General features: G+C 33.5%; 1 protein-coding gene across 3 annotated transcripts in view; it reads left to right on the forward strand.

The window, feature by feature from the left end:
- Arl13b (ADP ribosylation factor like GTPase 13B) overlaps positions 1-19,047 on the forward strand; it is a 42,561-nt gene that overhangs the window by 20,470 nt on the left and 3,044 nt on the right. Inside the window, exons 4-9 of one of the 3 annotated variants that reach the window (XM_048346460.1) lie at positions 5,943-6,048; positions 8,093-8,295; positions 9,192-9,306; positions 11,437-11,668; positions 14,493-14,609; positions 15,511-15,579. In XM_048346460.1, the coding sequence (XP_048202417.1) occupies positions 5,943-6,048; positions 8,093-8,295; positions 9,192-9,306; positions 11,437-11,668; positions 14,493-14,609; positions 15,511-15,579 (842 nt within the window). Of the gene's footprint in view, positions 1-5,942; positions 6,049-8,092; positions 8,296-9,191; positions 9,307-11,436; positions 11,669-14,492; positions 14,610-15,510; positions 16,767-19,047 lie in introns of those variants that run through there. The other 2 variants (XM_048346459.1, XM_048346462.1) reach the window with 2 other exon arrangements.

Raw genomic sequence — 19,047 nt, forward strand, 5'->3', positions numbered from 1 at the left:
TTATTACCCTTTTTTCCTTCATAGCTCATGAAAATTTGTAACATTTATTTAGATTAAGATGGAAGCATTGGATTTTATTGGACTCCTTTGGTAACTTAAATTACATGAAAAAGATTGTATCTCAAATGAATTACGAATTGTTATAAATTGTACATATCACATATCACTTTGGTATTTTTGTAAATTATCTCTTTTCTACTTTTTAGTGTAAATGTTATTAACCTAATTAGTATGATCATTTTTATTAAAATGTACATATGTTTAACTTGTACTTCCTGATTTAACTAACTCATATATACATTAAATGACCTTTATATTGAATATATCACAAAAGCAACCTTTAAGTCTACTGTTAAAATACTCATAAAATATAATTAGTTTAGTATGAAATGGGATGTTTATTAAATTCAAAAGTAGTATCAATTATAAGATAACATAGATAGCATCTGATCTAGTTAGAGGTGTTAAATTTAAACAGTGCAGACTTAAACATTGCATTAATTTAATGCTTTGAAAACTTTGTTAAATTGTGTAACTTAAGTACTTTCAGTATTCTAGCTGAAACATTAAATAAGTAGCTGAGTCCTTTTATATTTTATATTAATCCTCTTACAGTAAGATTTTTTTTTCTTCAGATTAGTTATTAGTCAATTCTGGAAACCAGCATGAAGGAACTCATTAAAACTATGCGGGAAACTGTCTTAACTTTAAAGGTTAGGCTTTTGGGCATTAGCCTCTTGTCACTGTTAAATGTAAAAATATTCTCTAAAGCACCTCCCCCTTGTCATTATTTATTGCCTAGAGAAGAAAAGATTTTAGATTTTTAAAAAATAAGATTTCATTTTCTAATGTTTCCAAAATGGGAAGCCATTTCTTAAAGAAGTTAAGCCGTATTTCCTTTAAAGCTAATTAGGTAAGACCTCTACAACTAAATCCTTTTCCGTTTACCAGCACTACATATGAACAGATCATCCATATTGTGGCTCTTTCCAAATCTGAACAAAAGAAGTAGTTTTAGCTAGGCTGTGGAGCTACTTTTAACTTCCACAGTAAAACTAAATTTATGTCTGGGGATGTCCCAATGTTAAATGTACAAAAAGAATAACTTACTTTTCTGTTTCTTTCTGTTTCTTTTTGTTCCTTTTGCTGGTTTTCCACCTGTGATCTTGGAGTCCTTTTTCTGAAAGAAAATCTGAGTGCCAGCTAATGAATATTTGATCAAAATACTGAGATCTCTGTTATAGGTCACAGGCTAATTTTCTTATGGTTCTCATGTAGTTAATTGAAAGACAAATAATGAAGTCAAATAAGTTAGAGATAAAGCTGTACTTTTGCTAGTCATATTAAATGAGAACAGCTTGCATACTTCGCACCTGGAAAATCTCGTTCTGCCTGTTAGATGGCTGTTCTTTAGATTAAAGGAAGATCATTTTCATTGGAGCTACTTGGTAACCAGAAGCTTTTGTTAAACTGCCTACATAAAGTGTTTTGCATACTCTGTAAATATATAAAATATATTGCTTCAACATTGTATTTATCTTTAAACAAATGTTACTTTTCTGTAGATAAAAACCTGTTAAATTATAGAATTAAATAAGAAGGAATAAGAATAGGAAGATATTTGCTATACTTTGATTTCATTTATGATTGGATCTGTCCTACTTTAGAGAACTCCCTAAGGTAATAGCTCATAAAGTCATGGAATTTCATAAGTAGAAGAACCAATAATGACCTCATGATTTTAAACTATCTGCCATACTTTTCTTTTTAACTATAATAGTATGTAACTTAAAATATGTTTCTCCTATAATTTTCAACATAGAAAAACTAAAATGCTAAGCAATGTCAAATGATTTATTATACTACTATAATAATTAAAAATTAATATTACCAGAAGGAAATATGGATAAGGAAAACTAGAAATAAAAACTACTCTATAACACCAAATTTCTAAATTATTTTTCTTTTTTTCCTCCTGAGTTGTTGTTTTAGGGCAATAGGAGTAACATGGTTATCATAGCTATTAAAATAACATTTGTGTTTCTTCTTTGATTTAGAAGTTGCACTTTCTAGATTCTTTCCCCCCACACACCTAAACACACACACACACACACACACACACACACACACAATAATCATATATTGCACTTCACTGAGTATTTCTCAGTCTTTGTAAATCCAGTTCTACAATTATCTTTATAGTAGTACTCTGTATATAAACAAAATAGGGGATCACAAATTATTTCAGTTGAGAATTACAACAAAATAAATGATGGGGCATCTATACAATATAAATCAATTTTCAGTTTTATAATCTATAAGGAAGAAAATGTTTAGTCAAAAGAAAGGATTTTGTGAAAGAGGTATACAATATGTTAAATGGTATATACAAAAATTCATACTCGATACCAAGTAAGTTCCATAATAAACATAATGCCCATAATCCTAGCTAGTCAAGAGGCTAAAGGAGGTCTCAGAATTTGAATGTGAAGTAGGCCTGTGGAGACAAATCCTTAAGCATGTCATCTCCAATTAACCATCAAAAAGCCGGAGGTAGAAGTAGGAACTCAAGTGGTAGAGTACCAGCCATGAGTGGACAGGGGTGGTTGTGGAAGCTGAGTAGTCAGAGCACAAAGCTTGGAGTTAGAGAACAAGTACTAACATGAAGCAAAGCAAAAGTGTTCCATTTCCACCACAAACTTGTTTATCACTTTTAAAAAGGGAGAAAGTTATGTGTTGAAGAAGGCAAAGAAGGGAGAGAAGGGATAGATACTCATAAGTTCTTCCTGTCTGTGCTTTGTATCTTTGAATTTGAAACTATGTAAACACTAAAAAAAAATCCTAGAGAACCAAATTACTTCGAAAAAGCAAAAGCAACCTGGAACAAATTAATTTAGTTACATATCTGGTTGGTGATATGGCTATACAGGGAAGTGGTATTCAAGCACTTTTGAAGCTTAGTATTTGGTATGTCGCTAGTGTGATAAACAGACCAAAATAACCTCAAAAAGATCTTAAACTGCATGTAATAAGTCTTACTTTAGTAATGATATTAAGTTGAAACTCACAGGAAAGATAAAGCAAATAGATAATGCCAATACTATTTGTTAGAACTTACAGTTTTCAGCACAAAAGTAAAGAGACACAAAGATCTGAGATGCTAAGTGAAAACACAGTAATCTTTAACTTGAAGTTAACATTAATCTTTAACATGAAGTTAAGCAACATGTGCTCATAACTTTTTTAAACAAATATTCTTAGCATTCAAAGGGTTAAACTGAGTGCAGTGGCAAGTCAATGATAGTGATGAACCGCAATGCCCAACTTTTGGTCTTTAAAGTACTTTTCCCCTGAAAAGACTAGATTCCCAGGGCATTGTTTCATACTGAAAAACAAAAGAAATTATCAAAAGAACTCCAATTTGAAGGGGACTGTTTCTGACTGAACCTGAATGCTGAAGAGAAACAAAATATGTTCCGAAAAATGTGATGAGGGGAAAACGTGTGTAGGATTGGTATAGTAAATGTAAAAAGGCTTAACACCTCTTTGTCTAAATTACAACAGTGTGATCTGATTTTGAACACATACTTGTAAAATTACACTGGGGAATGGTGACTCTATTTAATATTAAAGATGCTACTAATTTTGTTATGTGTGTCATTATGTGATTCTAAAGTGTTGGATGAAATGACAATAAGAGAAAAAGGGATAATTGTACAGATTACTAAAATTTTATGGTACCAATAATTTTGAACAGTAAATCATAGATGTTCATTAGATTTATTTTGCTATGTACTTATTAACTTTTTAATTAAATCTTTTAATTTTTGCCCAAAGTGTGTCAACCTGACCAGTACAGTACAATTGTTTTGGGGTTTCCATAGGAGATTGGTTGTAGGATTCTAAAGTAACAACATCCACAGATATTCTAAACCTTATAGAAAATAGTGTTCCATTTGTAGAACCTTACACATATGCCCTTGCATAGCTGGAATTGTTTCTAGATTGCTTATATCACAATAAAATGAAAGAGCTGTGTCAATAATGCAGTATATTTTAGGAGAGTAATGAATAACAATAGACAGTTCAGTATGCATTCAGTACAGCTTTCCCCCCGCCCCCCCCAAATATTTTTTATCTGAATTTGGTTGGTTGAACCAGTGGATGTGGAAGAGTTCAGAAGACCAATTCTATTTTATCAAGCTTATGGACACCCCTGCTATCTAATAGACAAGCAGTACTATTTCATAATAATTCTTTCTTTCTGTATTTATTGTTTTGGTCATGGAGCTTGAACTTAGGGCTGTCCCTGAGGTTTTGTGCTCAAGACTAGCACTGTACCACTTTGACCCACAGCTCTGTTTCTCTTTATCTGGTGGTTAAGTGGAGATTACAGTCTCATGGCCTTTCCTGCCTGGGCTGACTTTGAATCTGTGATCTTCAAATCTCAGCCTCCTGAGTAGCAAGGATTATAGGCGTAAGCCACCAGCACCTGGATGATTCTTGTTTTTATTTAGAAAAGTTTGCTTGATTTTTCATTTTGTTCCCTAGTGGTCTCTAACATAAATGTGTGTGTACTTACATGTATGTCTATCTATACACAAGAAAACATACAAATGTATAGTATATGTATTTAAGCTCAGTGCCATGCCAAGTAAACTAGAAGTGCTTAGTTCTCCAGTAAATTGAGTGTTCATATAGAAACCTCATACATTATTGGTAGCTTTAGTGTGGCCTGGTTGGTTTTCAATTGGATAAATGCCCAGGAATGGAATTACTGGATCATAGGGAAGCTCTATGTTTAATCTTTTGAGGAATCTCCTACTGCTTTCCAGAGTGGTTGCATGCATTTACATTCCCACCAATAGTGTAGTAGCATTCCTTTTGGCCACATCCCCACCAACATCTACTATTTGTAGTTTTTTTGGTAATTTCTAATTGGGATGATGTGGAATTTCAATGTTGTTTTTATTTTCATTTCCTTTCTTTATTTTATATATATATATATATTTATTATCAAACTGAATTACAGAGAGGTTACAGTTTCATACATTAGGCATTAGATACATTTCTTGTACTGTTTGTATTTCTTTATGGACGGAGATGGTGAACATCTCTTCATATGTCTTTTGGCCATTCTTATTTCTTTTTCTGAGAAGTCTCTCTTCAAGTCTTTAGCCCATTTATTAATTGGGTTGTTGTTTCTTTGAGGATTTGTTTTTGTGGGGTTGAATTTTGTTTACCTCTAAGTATATTTAAGATTGAGGTGCTTGTCTGATGCATAGCTAGTAAAGATCTCCCATTCTGTGGGCTTTCTGTTTATCTTGCTAGCTATATCCTTTGCCATGCAGAAAATTAGAAATAGAGATGAAGTAAAATGTTTTAAACTTAGCATAAATGTTTGGAGTTAAAACATATGTTTTGTATTTTAAGAAGATAAGAACATGAGATAAATGTATTTATATCTTTATTTTTTCGAAAGGACATATTTTTCAGTTGTAGGCTGTGGAATAGAGACTATTAGGTTTTTCTGTTTGTAGCTTTTTTATTGACCTATTTTTTCCACCTTCCTTCCCTCCCTACTTCTCTCCCTTCATCTTTCCCTCCTTCCTTCCCTTCTTGTATTCTTCTCCATCTATATGTTGAGACATAGGATCTTGCCATGTAACCTAGGACTTATAGTCTTCTTGTTCAGTTTCTAAGTGTTGGGATTACAGGTGTGTGCCACTTTTCCTATGGCCTTTGATTCCTTGACATCCCTTTTTACTTGGTTTTCTTTTCATAGAAATAAGGAAAAACTAACTTAGTACTATAAAACATTCTAAAATCAGTTCTATAATCAGTACCTTTTAAACATTAGAATAAAAGAACATGGTCAGATTATTTTTAAGTTGCCATCTAATTATGTATTTGCTATAATACTATTTCATTTGTCTTCCTAGTTTGGCAAATAAACAAGACAAAGAAGGGGCTTTAGGTGAAGCTGATGTGATTGAATGTCTTTCTCTGGAAAAACTTGTCAATGAGCACAAGTGCCTGTGTCAAATAGTAAGTGATTTTTAATTTCTTTCTGTTCTTTTAAAAAATACTATTTTATTGTTATTAAGGTGTTACCATTTCATGTCAGGTAATATACACCTCTTTTTGGGGGCAGTGTCATCTCTTTCTTTATTTTCTCCCACTTTCCCCTTCCTGTCCTTGGTCACATGTTTATTTTCTACATAGTGTCTACTGAAAAGCACGATTGCATTTCACTCTTCCTTCCTCTCTGCCACCCCACTTTGACGCCCCTGATAAAACAAAAAAATAACAACAGCAAGAACAAACACCACCACCAACAGCAGTAGCGACCACAACAAAACTTGTGTTTTCATTTCCTGGAGTTTGTTTTGATAAATAATATTTTAAATCCTCAGAGAAGTTACACGTTCAGGTGCTTCCTCCAAGGGTATCCTTTACTCTGACTGTTCATGTGTTTGAATTCCTGTGTACGTTGTCATATACAGTTATATTTTGAATCTAGCTTCCACATATGAGGGAAAGCATTTGTCATTCATCTCTCTGACCTTGGATTACCTAATTTAGTATGATTTGTTCTAGGTCCATCCATTTCCCTGCCAGTGACAATCTATTCTTTCTGATGTATGAGTAAAATTCCACTGTATATTTTCCACATTTCATTGATCTTTTTTGTTCTTTTAAATATGTTCAAATAACTCTTTTTATAAAGGTGATAAGCAATTCGAAAATAATTTTAAGAGGGTTTTTTCCACTTAAGGAATCATCCTCATTTTGGTCTATTGGTAATAGTTAATAATTTAAGACTTGACTTTAGCACATGCTGATTATGCTAACATATGCTGTGAATTGTGGAAAATAAGAAAGAAAAGTGTAAATACACAATTTACAATGAATTTAAAAAATTGGGAGAGTTATCATACAATTTTAAGAAAGATGGCAGATTAATTTATTCTAGCTTTATGAGAGAGAGAGAGAGAGAGAGAGAGAGAGAGAGTGTGTGTGTGTGTGTGTGTGTGTGTGTGTGTGTGTGTGTGTTGATTCAGAAGCCTGAACTCAAGGCCTGGGCAGTGTCCCTGAGAGTTTTTGCTCAATGCTAGTTAGCACTCTACCATTTGAGCCACAGCTCTACTTTCAACTTTTTGATGGTTAAATGGAAATGCGAGTCTTACTGACTTTGCTGTCTGGACTGGCTTAGAATCTTGATCCTCATATCTCAGTCCCCTATGTAGATAGGATTACAGGTATGAGCTACTGTCCAGTGCTCTACTCTAAAGTAGTCTTTAAACTACAAATTCATTGATGTTTACTGCTATGAATTCCTTGGAATAAGAAATCAAGACTTCCTGGTATTTTTATAAAATAGTATTTTTTCTTACATCAATCTCATTTTATCTTCCAATACACAAAACTATTCTTAGCCTTAATACTTATGTCATAATATCTCTTGTACCTTATAGACAGTATCTGTCAAATGTTATGTTTTTTTGGCCAGTCACGTAACTTTTTTTTTTTTTTTTTTTTTGGCCAGTCCTGGGCCTTGGACTCAGGGCCTGAGCACTGTCCCTGGCTTCTTCCCGCTCAAGGCTAGCACTCTGCCACTTGAGCCACAGCGCCGCTTCTGGCCGTTTTCTGTATATGTGGTGCTGGGGAATCGAACCTAGGGCCTCGTGTATCCGAGGCAGGCACTCTTGCCACTAGGCTATATCCCCAGCCCCCCAGTCACGGAACTTGAACTCAGGACCTGAGCACTGTCCCTGGCTTCTTTTTGCTCAAGGCTAGCACTCTACCACTTGAGCAATAGCGCCACTTCTGGCTTTTTCTGTTTATGTGGTGCTGAGGAATCGAACCCTGGGCTTCATGTATATGAGGCAAGCACTCTAACACTAGGCCATATTCCCAGTCCTCTGTCAAAATATTTCTAACTTTTGTATAGTACTCAAGTACTCAAGTTATTTATCATTTGCCAGTTGCTTTGTAAGTTAAATGAACAAATGTGATTAAGTTTGATTTTGGTTTGTCAGTACATTTATATTGAGAACTTCTAATCTTTGTGTCAATTTTTTTGTTTCAGGAACCTTGTTCAGCAGTTCTGGGATATGGAAAGAAAATTGATAAGTCCATTAAGAAAGGCCTTTATTGGCTACTACATATTATCGCGAAAGACTTTGATGCTTTGAATGAACGCATCCAAAAAGACACAATAGAGCAACGTGCTCTAGAGGAACAGGAGAAACGAGAAAGGGCTGAGCGAGTGCAAAAATTACGAGAGGAAAGGTAGTTAAAACAATTTTACATAACAGTTTACTTGAAGAGCAAAGTACATGACATTTTAATGCATAGCTAGTTTTTTGTATAATAAGCCCCCACCTGCATACTTAAAGCTTTTAAATTTACTGGCTTTTAAAGCCCAGAAGACCAGGTCTCTAGTTTAGGACTTAGCTTAAAGCCACTGTGTCTGCCACTTCAACTTGTAGACTGTGCACACAGTACCCATGATTGCCAGCACTAGAAGAGCTTCTCCTGGCTTACTTGTGACTTCTATCCAGGAATAGCAAAAGGATCCCAGCCACTTGATAAGAAATAGGACCAACAACTATGCTCCTCCTCACCTTGCTACCCAGAGCTTGAACTTACTTGGTTTTTCACTGATATTCCTGGTGTCTTGTGTGGAAGTCTCCTATATATTCAATGCTACTGTGTTTCTAAGGCTTAGTTTATTCCAGAATACTTTATTTCCTAACAATTGCACCTTTCTCAAAATGTCAACTAGTTTAAATATTCTCAAATTTTTCAAGTGATGTAATGGAGTTCTCTGATGATAGTTTGTTATGCAGGAGTCACTTTTGCAGAAATTCCCCATATTACATTTAAAGCTTATAAGAATCGTGTGTTTCTCCTGTAGTTTGGACTTCTAGCCTGCTGTTGGCATAGGTTTTTTTCAGCACTTTCTGATTAATTTATATTTTAGGTTTAGGAATAGGAGAATAGGAATTAAGTTGCCAATTGTTTCATATTTTTCTTTGCATTGCCTTTCTACTTCTCCATAATGTTTGATTTTCTTTTCACTTGTTTATTAAGAGTAATTTAAATGCCTTAAACAAATAGATTTCTTAGGAATGATTCAACATTTATTCAAAAAGCATTTCAATTTTTCTCCCCTCAAACAATAGAGAACAAAGAGAGCAAGAGCGAACTGAACTCGATGGAACTGGTGATATGGCTGAGATGGACCCAGTGCCAGTTCTTGTTAATCCTTTCCAGCCAATAGCATCTGTAATCATTGAGGTAGGAGTTGGGACAAATATACATTCTTTAATCTTAAACAATAAGGTAACAGTTTGGGAAAGAAGGAGTGAAATTGTATCAGGAGGTAGAGAGATAGAAGACATTATTCAGTGGGATTATTTCTAATGAAAGTACAACTGAGAGACTGAATATTTACTGTTGTTTCTTCCTCTTATAATTTATTTTCTGAGGTTAGGAGTGTCACTTAACAGTAAAATCAATTACTTTTTAAAAAAAATCAAAAGGTCACTTGATGTAGAATAAAAAGGAATATAGGAATTCAAATAAATCAGAATAAAAATAAAGGTGAATATAGTAAATAATTACAGCTGTTTTTTTCTATTATTTAGCAGTAATGTATTTACTCTGCTATACATTGTGTCTCAATTACTTTACAGTAATATTTAGATGTTTATGCTGTATTCTGGTACATAAACAACTTTCTGTTTCAGAAATCTGACAACAAATTCTCCTGTATCTCAATTCTATTTAAATTTTAGTTATTACAAGTTTTGCCAACATTTACTTGTAAGTTTGAGTCATTAAGAAGTTAGGTGATTATGTGTGTATATGTGAGTGTATGCATGTGTGAGTATCTTCATTTTCATCTTTGGCTCATGCCCACAGTCTGCATGGCTGTCTTTTACTTTTGTTCCCAGCAGCCATGCCTGCAAGCATGCTCCTAGAAAGCTAGGCTTCTTCCTACACCGTACTTCCCAAGCCCTCCTACATTCTTTTTGAGCCTGTTGTGAAGTCAGGATGACTGGTCTGCCTTTGAGTTTTCCACTCCTTGCCCATGATTCCTTTCTTTCAGCTGTTCATCAGCAACAGTGGTAAACGTAGACATTTTATTTTTAAAAGAACCATTATACAACGTTAAACGGCAAAAATAAAAATAAAGCTATTTTAAGGGGGGAATAAAATACAGTTCAGTGTGACAGTGTGACTACTTTTACTGAAAAAGTATGAAAAAATGAAAGAATTTTTGTAAGAAAAATAATAGAAAAGTGGGTATTGGGTTATCACAGTTCCCTAAAGAGAAAAAAAAAGAATCATAAACGTATTGATTATTTCATCTTCTTCAGTAGTAAATAATTTAAAAAATTAAGTCAAGGTCAAATAAAATTCAAACAATCTTGTTAAAATTATTTAGCTGCATTATAAAACAGTGATAGTGATATGCAGTTTCAAAAGTGATTTATAAAAATGTTACTCTTCTAACTCTTTGGGGTAAATAAACTGATTCAGTTTTTCTCAAGGGACATTTGTGATTGTAGGTCACATTTGAAAATATATGAACTAATCTAGGAATTTAATTTTAAAAACTAATAAAACAGTTTACTCCTTATAATAGTGAAAAATTTCTTTGTTCATGGAAAAGGAAATTGATAAAATAAGTTTAGATACAACTTCAAAATATTAATGTAATTGATGAAAACTGTAATAGCTAAAACTTAGATATCACTTGTTACATATGAGGTACTACTATTCTAATAGCATCACATATTCATTAACACAAACAAATATGTATTCTCAAATAAGAACTTGAACTGGAGACATCATGAATTCATATATTATTGATTGTCTATGCTTTTGTATATGTCAGGATATGCCATAAGCCTCCCTTAATGATTATATGCAGACTAGTGATCACTTCTAGATTGTGTTAATTACTGATCATATCTGAGGGATTTTTTATTTGTTGGTTTTGGTACTGGGGGTTGAACTTAGGGACTTGCACTTAAGCTTAGCCTTTCCACTCAAGGCTGACACTACCAATTGAGCAACACCTCAACTTGTAGCATTTTGCAGGTTAGTTGTAGATAAGAGTCTCTGAGATTTTTCTGCCAGGGTTGGCTTTGAATTTCAATTCTCAGATCTTAGTCTCTTGAGTACCTAGATTACTTGTGAGAGCCATTATTGCCTGACTGTTTGTTTTGTTTGTTCATTTGTTTTTCTTTACAATTTCTGTGTAAGTATTTAGCAGCCAGCATGTTTCAATGACATAATCATTTGAACAGGAAATGTCAGTATGTTGAAGTTACAGAATGTTGTTAGATTATTTGATGTCTCTTAAAAATAATCTTAGATATACCCTGGTAACAAAGATAGTTTATTTCATTTTTTTAGAATGAAAAAAGGCTTGAAAGAGAAAAAAAGAAGCACACAGTGGTGAGGGACAGTGATAGTAGTGACTGCTACCTGAAACATAAAATGGAACATGAACAAATAGAGTCGAAGTGCCCGATTGGTGATAATATCCACAAAAACAGTGAATCCGAAAGAGTAGAAAAATGTAAGGAGGCAATAATACAGCGGTTGGAAAATGAAGATGAAACAGACCAACAGTCTTCGGAATCTGGTAAGAAATTTCATTAGTTTAAGTAATTTTCATAGATATACACTGAAAATTCATTTCACTTCCATCATACTTATTTCTGCAAAAATGTACTGTAATAGTTTTTTCTCTAAATGTAGTTCTTACGATTTTTTCAGTCTTTACTTAGCCAGTTTTCTCCTATTTTTCCATGTTTATTTAAAATACAATCTTTCATAAGATTTTTGCAAAAAATTTAGTTTTTTAATGTAATTTTCATAAGTTTGTAATGCTTTATGATTCTTGGAAATCTTTCAACTTCATTAACATTTTAAGGTATTTTGTTGCTTGTGTTTACCTTTTTAAGTCTTATAATGTAAAAAAATCAACATCATTTTATGTATTTTCGGGTTACTTCTGTGATGCAAGCATAATCAGTACAACATTTAAAAAATATTTTCATGGGGTAAGAGATATTGTTCAGTGGTAGAGTATGTTGCAAATCTTTGAGTTAAATCTACAACCCCTCTTCAGGGAAGCAAAAGTACAAAAGTAAAGGATGAGCATCATGATGTTATGCATCACCTTTATCTGTAGAGCTGCTTATTACTTCAGTATTCCTACCATAGTACCTGCCACATACTCTTTTATTTTTTTGCCAGTCCTGGGGCTTGGACTCAGGGCCTGAGTACTGTCCCTGGCTTCTTTTTGCTCAAGGCCACTTTGCTCTGCCACTTGAGCCACAGCGCCCCTTCTGGCCATTTTCTGTATATGTGGTGCTGGGGAATTGAACCCAGGGCTTCATGTATGGGAGGTAAGCACTCTTGCCACTAGGCCATATCCCCAGCCCCTGCCACATACTCTTAACAAGATCACAATAGCTCAATAGCTGTGTGCATATGACAATGTAAAATAATGCTTCTAAAGTGAACTCCAAGAAATGGAAACACGAGGGAGTGTGTGTGTGTGTGTGTGTGCGTGTGTGTGTATTTGTACTCTTTGCAGTTACTCCTTCCTCCCTCCCTCCCTCCCTTCTTTTTTTCCTTCCTTCCTTCCTTCCTTCCTTCATTCCTCCCGCCCTCCCTCACTTTTTTTCTCTCCTCTCTTTCCTTCTTTCTTTCTTTCTTTTTTGTTCCTTTGGTATATTCCATGTTGCTACTATTTTTGTTTTCTGTACACTTTGTTTTGTGTATAAGTTTATCTGATTTGGGGAAGGAAAGGGGAATCAGTAACAGTAGAACAAAGGGTAAACAAATTCAACAGATACCAGACAGAATGTTGGAAAGAAACTTTACAACTTGTTGTGTGGGGGGCGGGGAGAGGGTGAAAAGGTGAAAAATGAGGAAGGGGATAATACTGTTAAAAAAGAAATGGACTCATGACCTTATCTATATAACTGTAACTCCTCCTCCTCATATATCACTTTACAATAAAATTCAAAATAAATAAAACCAAGAAGTGCTCAATAATTATTATTTCCTTTCAATTCTTAATTAGTGATACACCTCTACTGTATATGTGTGTGTATAGTGTGTGTGTATAGTGTGTGTATAATGTATATGTGTGTGTGTGTCCCTGGGTTTAAACTCAGGGCCTAGGCTCTGTCTTTGAGCTTTTTTGCTCAAGGCTAGTTAGTGTTCTATCACTTGAATCATAGCTTCACTTTCTGTTTTTTATTTGGTTAATTGGAGATAAGCGTCTCATGGACTTTCTTGCCAGGGATTATTTCAAACAACATTATTTCATACTTTAAAACATGCCCTTTGGTTGACTATGTTATTCAACACAGTGTTGTATAGTATTTACCATAGCAGCTGTGGATCACACTGTCATTATATAAACATTAAGCCAGGCATTTAGAAAGGTTGAGCAGCTTAAGATCATACAGCTCATGTTGTGAATAGGATGAAGGCACTGTTCAAGTTGTTTGTTCCTTATTCTGTGCTCTTCCATCATCCTCAGTTACTGCCCATCCTAAAGTGCCAGCTCTTCTTACTCCTTTCATTCTTCTAGCTATAAAACCTATAGCCTTAATTCTTTTTTTTGTTTTCACAATCCTATTGTTTGATATTATATTTCTCTGTGAAGTAAGAGAACCTTGCAATCTCTTCTGTAATAAAATGTCTCCAGTTGTAGATTTTGTATTCTACCTTCCCTTGAAAAAAATCAGTCTGTCTGTCTCTCTGTCTCACTCTGTGTCTGTCTCTCCTGAAGCTTCAGCTCAGAATCTCACATTCTCACTTGGCTTTTTCACTGAAGGTTAGTGTTCCAGCACTTAAGCCATAACTATAGCCTTAATTCTAAAAGATTATTTTTTTCTGCAGCATATTGCCTCAAATAATGCCAACTTATTTAAAAAATAATATTGTTTCGGAAATGCGTATTTATTTTTTTCTTTATACAGCTTTGTAGGTTTCACATATGTGGCATTTTTTTACATTCCAGAAACTAATTTTAGAAAATGTGTATTACATATATAGATTTAGGATTCTGGATTATTAAAATATTTTAGTGTATTTGGCGTTCTAAGTGAGTTAAGGTCTATGCCATTCTGTTTCTGTGTGTGAAAATTTACCCATTCTTAGTTTTTCTATGTTTAAGTTAGAATCTATAATTTTGCTTTTTGTTGTTCTTTCTTTTTAGAAATATTACATATTAAATTCTGCTTTGTCTACTTAATGTGGCTATACATATTAAGATTGTGCATATATTACATAAGGATTGTATCATGAATAATATGTTTATAATTAATTTGGGCTTTTTTTGTTCTCAATTCAGAGGATCATTTTTGAGCTTGTTTTGTTATATTTTCTATTATAGAAGGGAAGTTTTTCCCAATCATACAAAGTTGCATTTTTATGCCTTATAGATACTAGCAAAAAGAAAACTAAGAAACTAAGAATGAAAAGGAGCCATCGGGTAGAACCAGTTAATACAGATGACTCTGTTCCTAAGAGTCCAGCACCACCGCCACCGCCTCCTCCTGGTGAGTAAATGAGATTGATACTGAATGAAGAAATACTGCTCTAAATAATTTAGAAGAAAAGGGAAATAAATTATATATGTTTTTTAAATTATTACCCTGTGAATTTTTGAAAAAAAATCCTGCAGTTTATTTTGTGCAATATTTGTCAACCAAAGTTTGTTTTTTATGAAAATAAAAACATGGGAAAAATAACAAAGGTGGAAAACTACTTAATAAACCTTTCCATGAAATTCCTAGACTATGTTCAAATTCTATTTGAAATATCAATGTTCAAATTACTGGAAAAAATTGAGTTTAATGGATTGATGACTAATGAGAACTTTTGACTTTTCATCTTGAAAGTTATCTAAATACATGAATTTTTCAATTCAAATCCAATGCCATACATACCTCCTATGCTGTTTCATGGGTTAATGGGTATAATGTACTGAGATATAGCTGTTCAATAATTGTAACTTCTTAACACTAAATGTCAAACCTTACCTATAACAACTGCCCAGAAATACTTGCTGAATACGTAAATGTGTTGTAGTGTCCTTAGAGAATATTCACTTTAACACTTACAATGACTTGTTTTATGAACTTCTTAAAGGCTCATTTATAATATTCCTCTTAAGAAGACATATTTTAGTTTTGCTATGGGCTAAAAGGGGCCCAATGTTTATTTATGATGGTGATGGAGGAACATGTATTTTATTTTTAACTAAAGGTGAATTAATTGTTATGTTAAAACTGATGTTATCAGCCTGTTTTGGAATAGGTGAAAATGTGTTTATGGCTATTCAGTACTGTTACTTGGTATATTTGAATCAACACTTCTTTATCAAGGGAGGAATCCTTTCAACAGAACTTAAGAGACATTTATTTAACAGTGCTTCTAAATGTTTTTCTTTTTCTTTAGTTGGCTGGGGAACCCCCAAAGTCACTAGACTTCCAAAACTTGAGCCTCTTGGTGAAACCCGTCATAATGGTAATACAAAAGGATCAGTTTTCAATATCATCTATGCATATTACATCCACTTTTCTTTACCTCATTACTCCAACAAGCCTAATATTTTATTTTTAGAAGCATTTTACATCCACTGCCATCATTTTGTTATACTTAGATTTTTTTTCATTTTATTTAATTTAAAAAATTTTGTCCATTTTATATCTATATAATTTGATTTATATATACATTAGAATACAGAAATAAAAAGAATCACACTTGTGTTTTCTCCTTTCCTGAGCATAGTCATGAAAATGGAAAGCTAAAACAATTTAAATATATAAGACATTGCAATTATATTTACAGTGCTATAAACTTGTTCTGTATAGGATCACCATATTCTTTGATAATAATATATTTATTCTCTTAAAAAATGCCATTAATCAAGAGAAAAAAATTACTTGAATGGAATTGATATACTTATAACCTAACTAGTATATGACATTAGAACTACATGAAGTAAAATATGAGAAAATAATAGGGAAAGTCATAGAAAACAATAACAGCAAAAAGAATAAAAGACTGATTACTATCAATCTGGATTATCTTTTCCCCCTTTTGGTGCCAGTACTGGGGCCTGAAGTCCCAGCTTTCTGATCATATCTCACTTTGCTTTTTCCACTCATGGCTAGTGCTCTACCACTACCATGCCACATCCAGCAGGTTAACTGAAAGTAAGAGTCTAAGGATTTGTCTACCTAGGCTGTGTTTGGCTATGCCTGGGCATCTCAATTTTCAATTCTTGGCCTCCTAAACAGGATTATAGACACAAGCCACCAGCACCCAGCTTCTTTTCATTATTTTTGAATGTAAATGCAGGAATAATGACATATAATTTTTGATTAGTCAACTTTGTCATTGAAAGGATCTAATTCTTCCTCTCTTCCCCATTCATTTTTCTTTGGGGGTGGGGGTACTAGGGTTTGAACTCAGAGGCTTGCATGTACTAGAGTGGAACTGTGCTACTTGAACCACACAGCCATCCCTCCAGTTCTCTTTTAGATGGCCATGTGTTATCTTTCCCTAGTATATGTTTCCTGAGTAGGTCATTTACTAGAAAATTTCCCAATCTTTAGAAAGTCATTGCCATATAATTTAATGTTGTGTGAAACAATTACTTTTCAAGATGTCTGTAAGTGTACTGCTTGTTTTCTTTCTTATTAATAAGTCAGTAATGAATATTTTAAATAAATATTAGATTTAATTTATATTTTTAAAATTAGAAAAGTTTGTTTTCAGACTGAGAATTACTGATAAATGCTAGTTTATTCAAATATTTCTGCCTTATTTGCTGATTTTTACATTGTAAAGTTTCTATCAATAGTAATAGGTTAATTCCTGCTTTATACCTGATTTATATGTACTAGAGTATATTATCACAGAATAGAAAAATTGAGCCTAAATATGCATATGCATATACATATATGTATACACATACTTCTATAGAAAAATAATTTCTGATAGACTGATAGTTTTTCTCTAACTAAATCCGTAATTCAGTAAGCATCTATCCCTTGACAATAGCTAAAAAGTTTTAATACTAAGATCAGTAAGATGTGTATAGTAGAGAGCCTTACTTAATGGAGAAGACAGTACTCCAGCTTATAATAATATTTATGACAACTTTCTGTGGTGCAGAACTATATACTGTGCATCAACTGCAAGAGTTAAGGAAGTTCTCCTTAGATAGGTCTTCAAACCTTAAGGACTCAGGAAGTAGAAGAAACAGACTGTTCAGTAGTAGGCATGGCAATAATATACTTGAGAAAGTGGGACAATAATATCACAAGTTCTATGTCAATCTGGTCTACAGAGTGAGTTTCTGTCTCAAAAACAACACCTAGTACCTCTCCCCCCCCCCAAAAAAAAAGTACAAAGGTGATAACAGGCAGTACAGGGTTTATTTGGACAACAGTATGCAATCACTTGCAACTAGAGTTTAGGTTCATGTGCACAAGAATTAGTAAGAAAGAGACAATTTTAAATTCTAGAAAGTGTTGAAATTCAGGTTTTGAGACTGATGGAAAAAATTTCATATATGTGTTAAAATGTCTGGACTTGCTTTTCAAGAGTTAATAATCATTTTAAGCATGTAAATTGTATTTAGTAGATTTAATGCTTATGAAAAGGATTCTTCTCACAATGTAAAGACCTAATGACAGTTACAAATCTAAGTTAAGAAACCCAGTTAGGAAGGTATTGTAATCAAAGTATGAAATAAGTACTGGAAATTGTAATGAAGGAAAAAATACACAAATAATATTTTAAGAATTACTAGTAACATTAGAGAAAGAGAATTTTTGGCTCAAAAGGCTAGCAAAGTTAGTATTCTCTCTCTCTCTCTCTCTTTTTTTTTTTTTTTTGCCAGTCCTGGGGCTTGGACTGGGGCCCTGAACACTGTCCCTGGCTTCTTTTTGCTCCAGGCTAGCACTCTGCCACTTGAGCCATAGCACCGCTTCTGGCCGTTTTCTGTATATGTGGTGCTGGGGAATTGAACCCAGTGCTTCATGTATACAAGGCAAGCACTCTTGCCACTAGGCCATATCCCCAGCCCTAGTATTGTCTCTTAAGACTAAACATAAATAAGAAGGAAATCCATTTTGGAGAGATATGTAGAAGTGGGTGAGGTATCTGTCTCGCAAGTCTGACAGTCCAACGAACATTATGAAACCAAGACAGAAGGGACTAAGGAGGGTGAGGTGGAGAGGATAAATAGGTAGGATATTTTCCCCAGTGGTCATCACATAGCCAGAGTACTTTGCCCATTATGAACACTTGTTGAGGAGATGATAGTTTGCTGTTTGTGGGAGAATGCCCAATAACATGTAAAGAGTGGGGGTGCGGGTGGGGGTAGAAGTGCAGTATCACAAAGACACTGGGTAAAAGAATTGAAAAATGGTCATTCCCTCTCATTTTTCTATATTTGCACCTGAATTAGAAGGAAAGAATTGTAATAAGAAGCTAAATTTAAGGTCACTGTATTTTAATATTTTAGTTAACTTTTATTATTCATCCAAAACAGTAAAACCCAAGATGACCTTTAAAAGTTTTTAAATATCATTATTTTTTCCATTAATTTTAAGTTAAAGCTTAACTAACCTGAATTATAAAAAATGTACATTCAACTCTACTTTAACTGGAAAAGAAAACAAACATAATAAAAATTTGTATTTTAATATAAAGCACATTAAATTTTTTGGTTTATCAAAAGATATTCTTCTGATATCCCAGGATTATATGATTGCATCTCATTTTTCTAAATTTTGAACACATTTTTGGTTTGTATATCTATAACTGGATTGATAAAAGATTGATGGTAAGTAGACAACAGATACATGATAAATTAGGACACAATTAAAAATCAACTCATGATAGCTTGTCAGTTAAAATGTTCTGAGATGAAAAAGAATCATGCTATAATTATATCAGGAATTTTTAAGGAACAGTCAT

Source organism: Perognathus longimembris, chromosome 5 (assembly GCF_023159225.1).
Source record: "Perognathus longimembris pacificus isolate PPM17 chromosome 5, ASM2315922v1, whole genome shotgun sequence".
NCBI classification, from domain to species: Eukaryota; Metazoa; Chordata; class Mammalia; order Rodentia; family Heteromyidae; genus Perognathus; species Perognathus longimembris.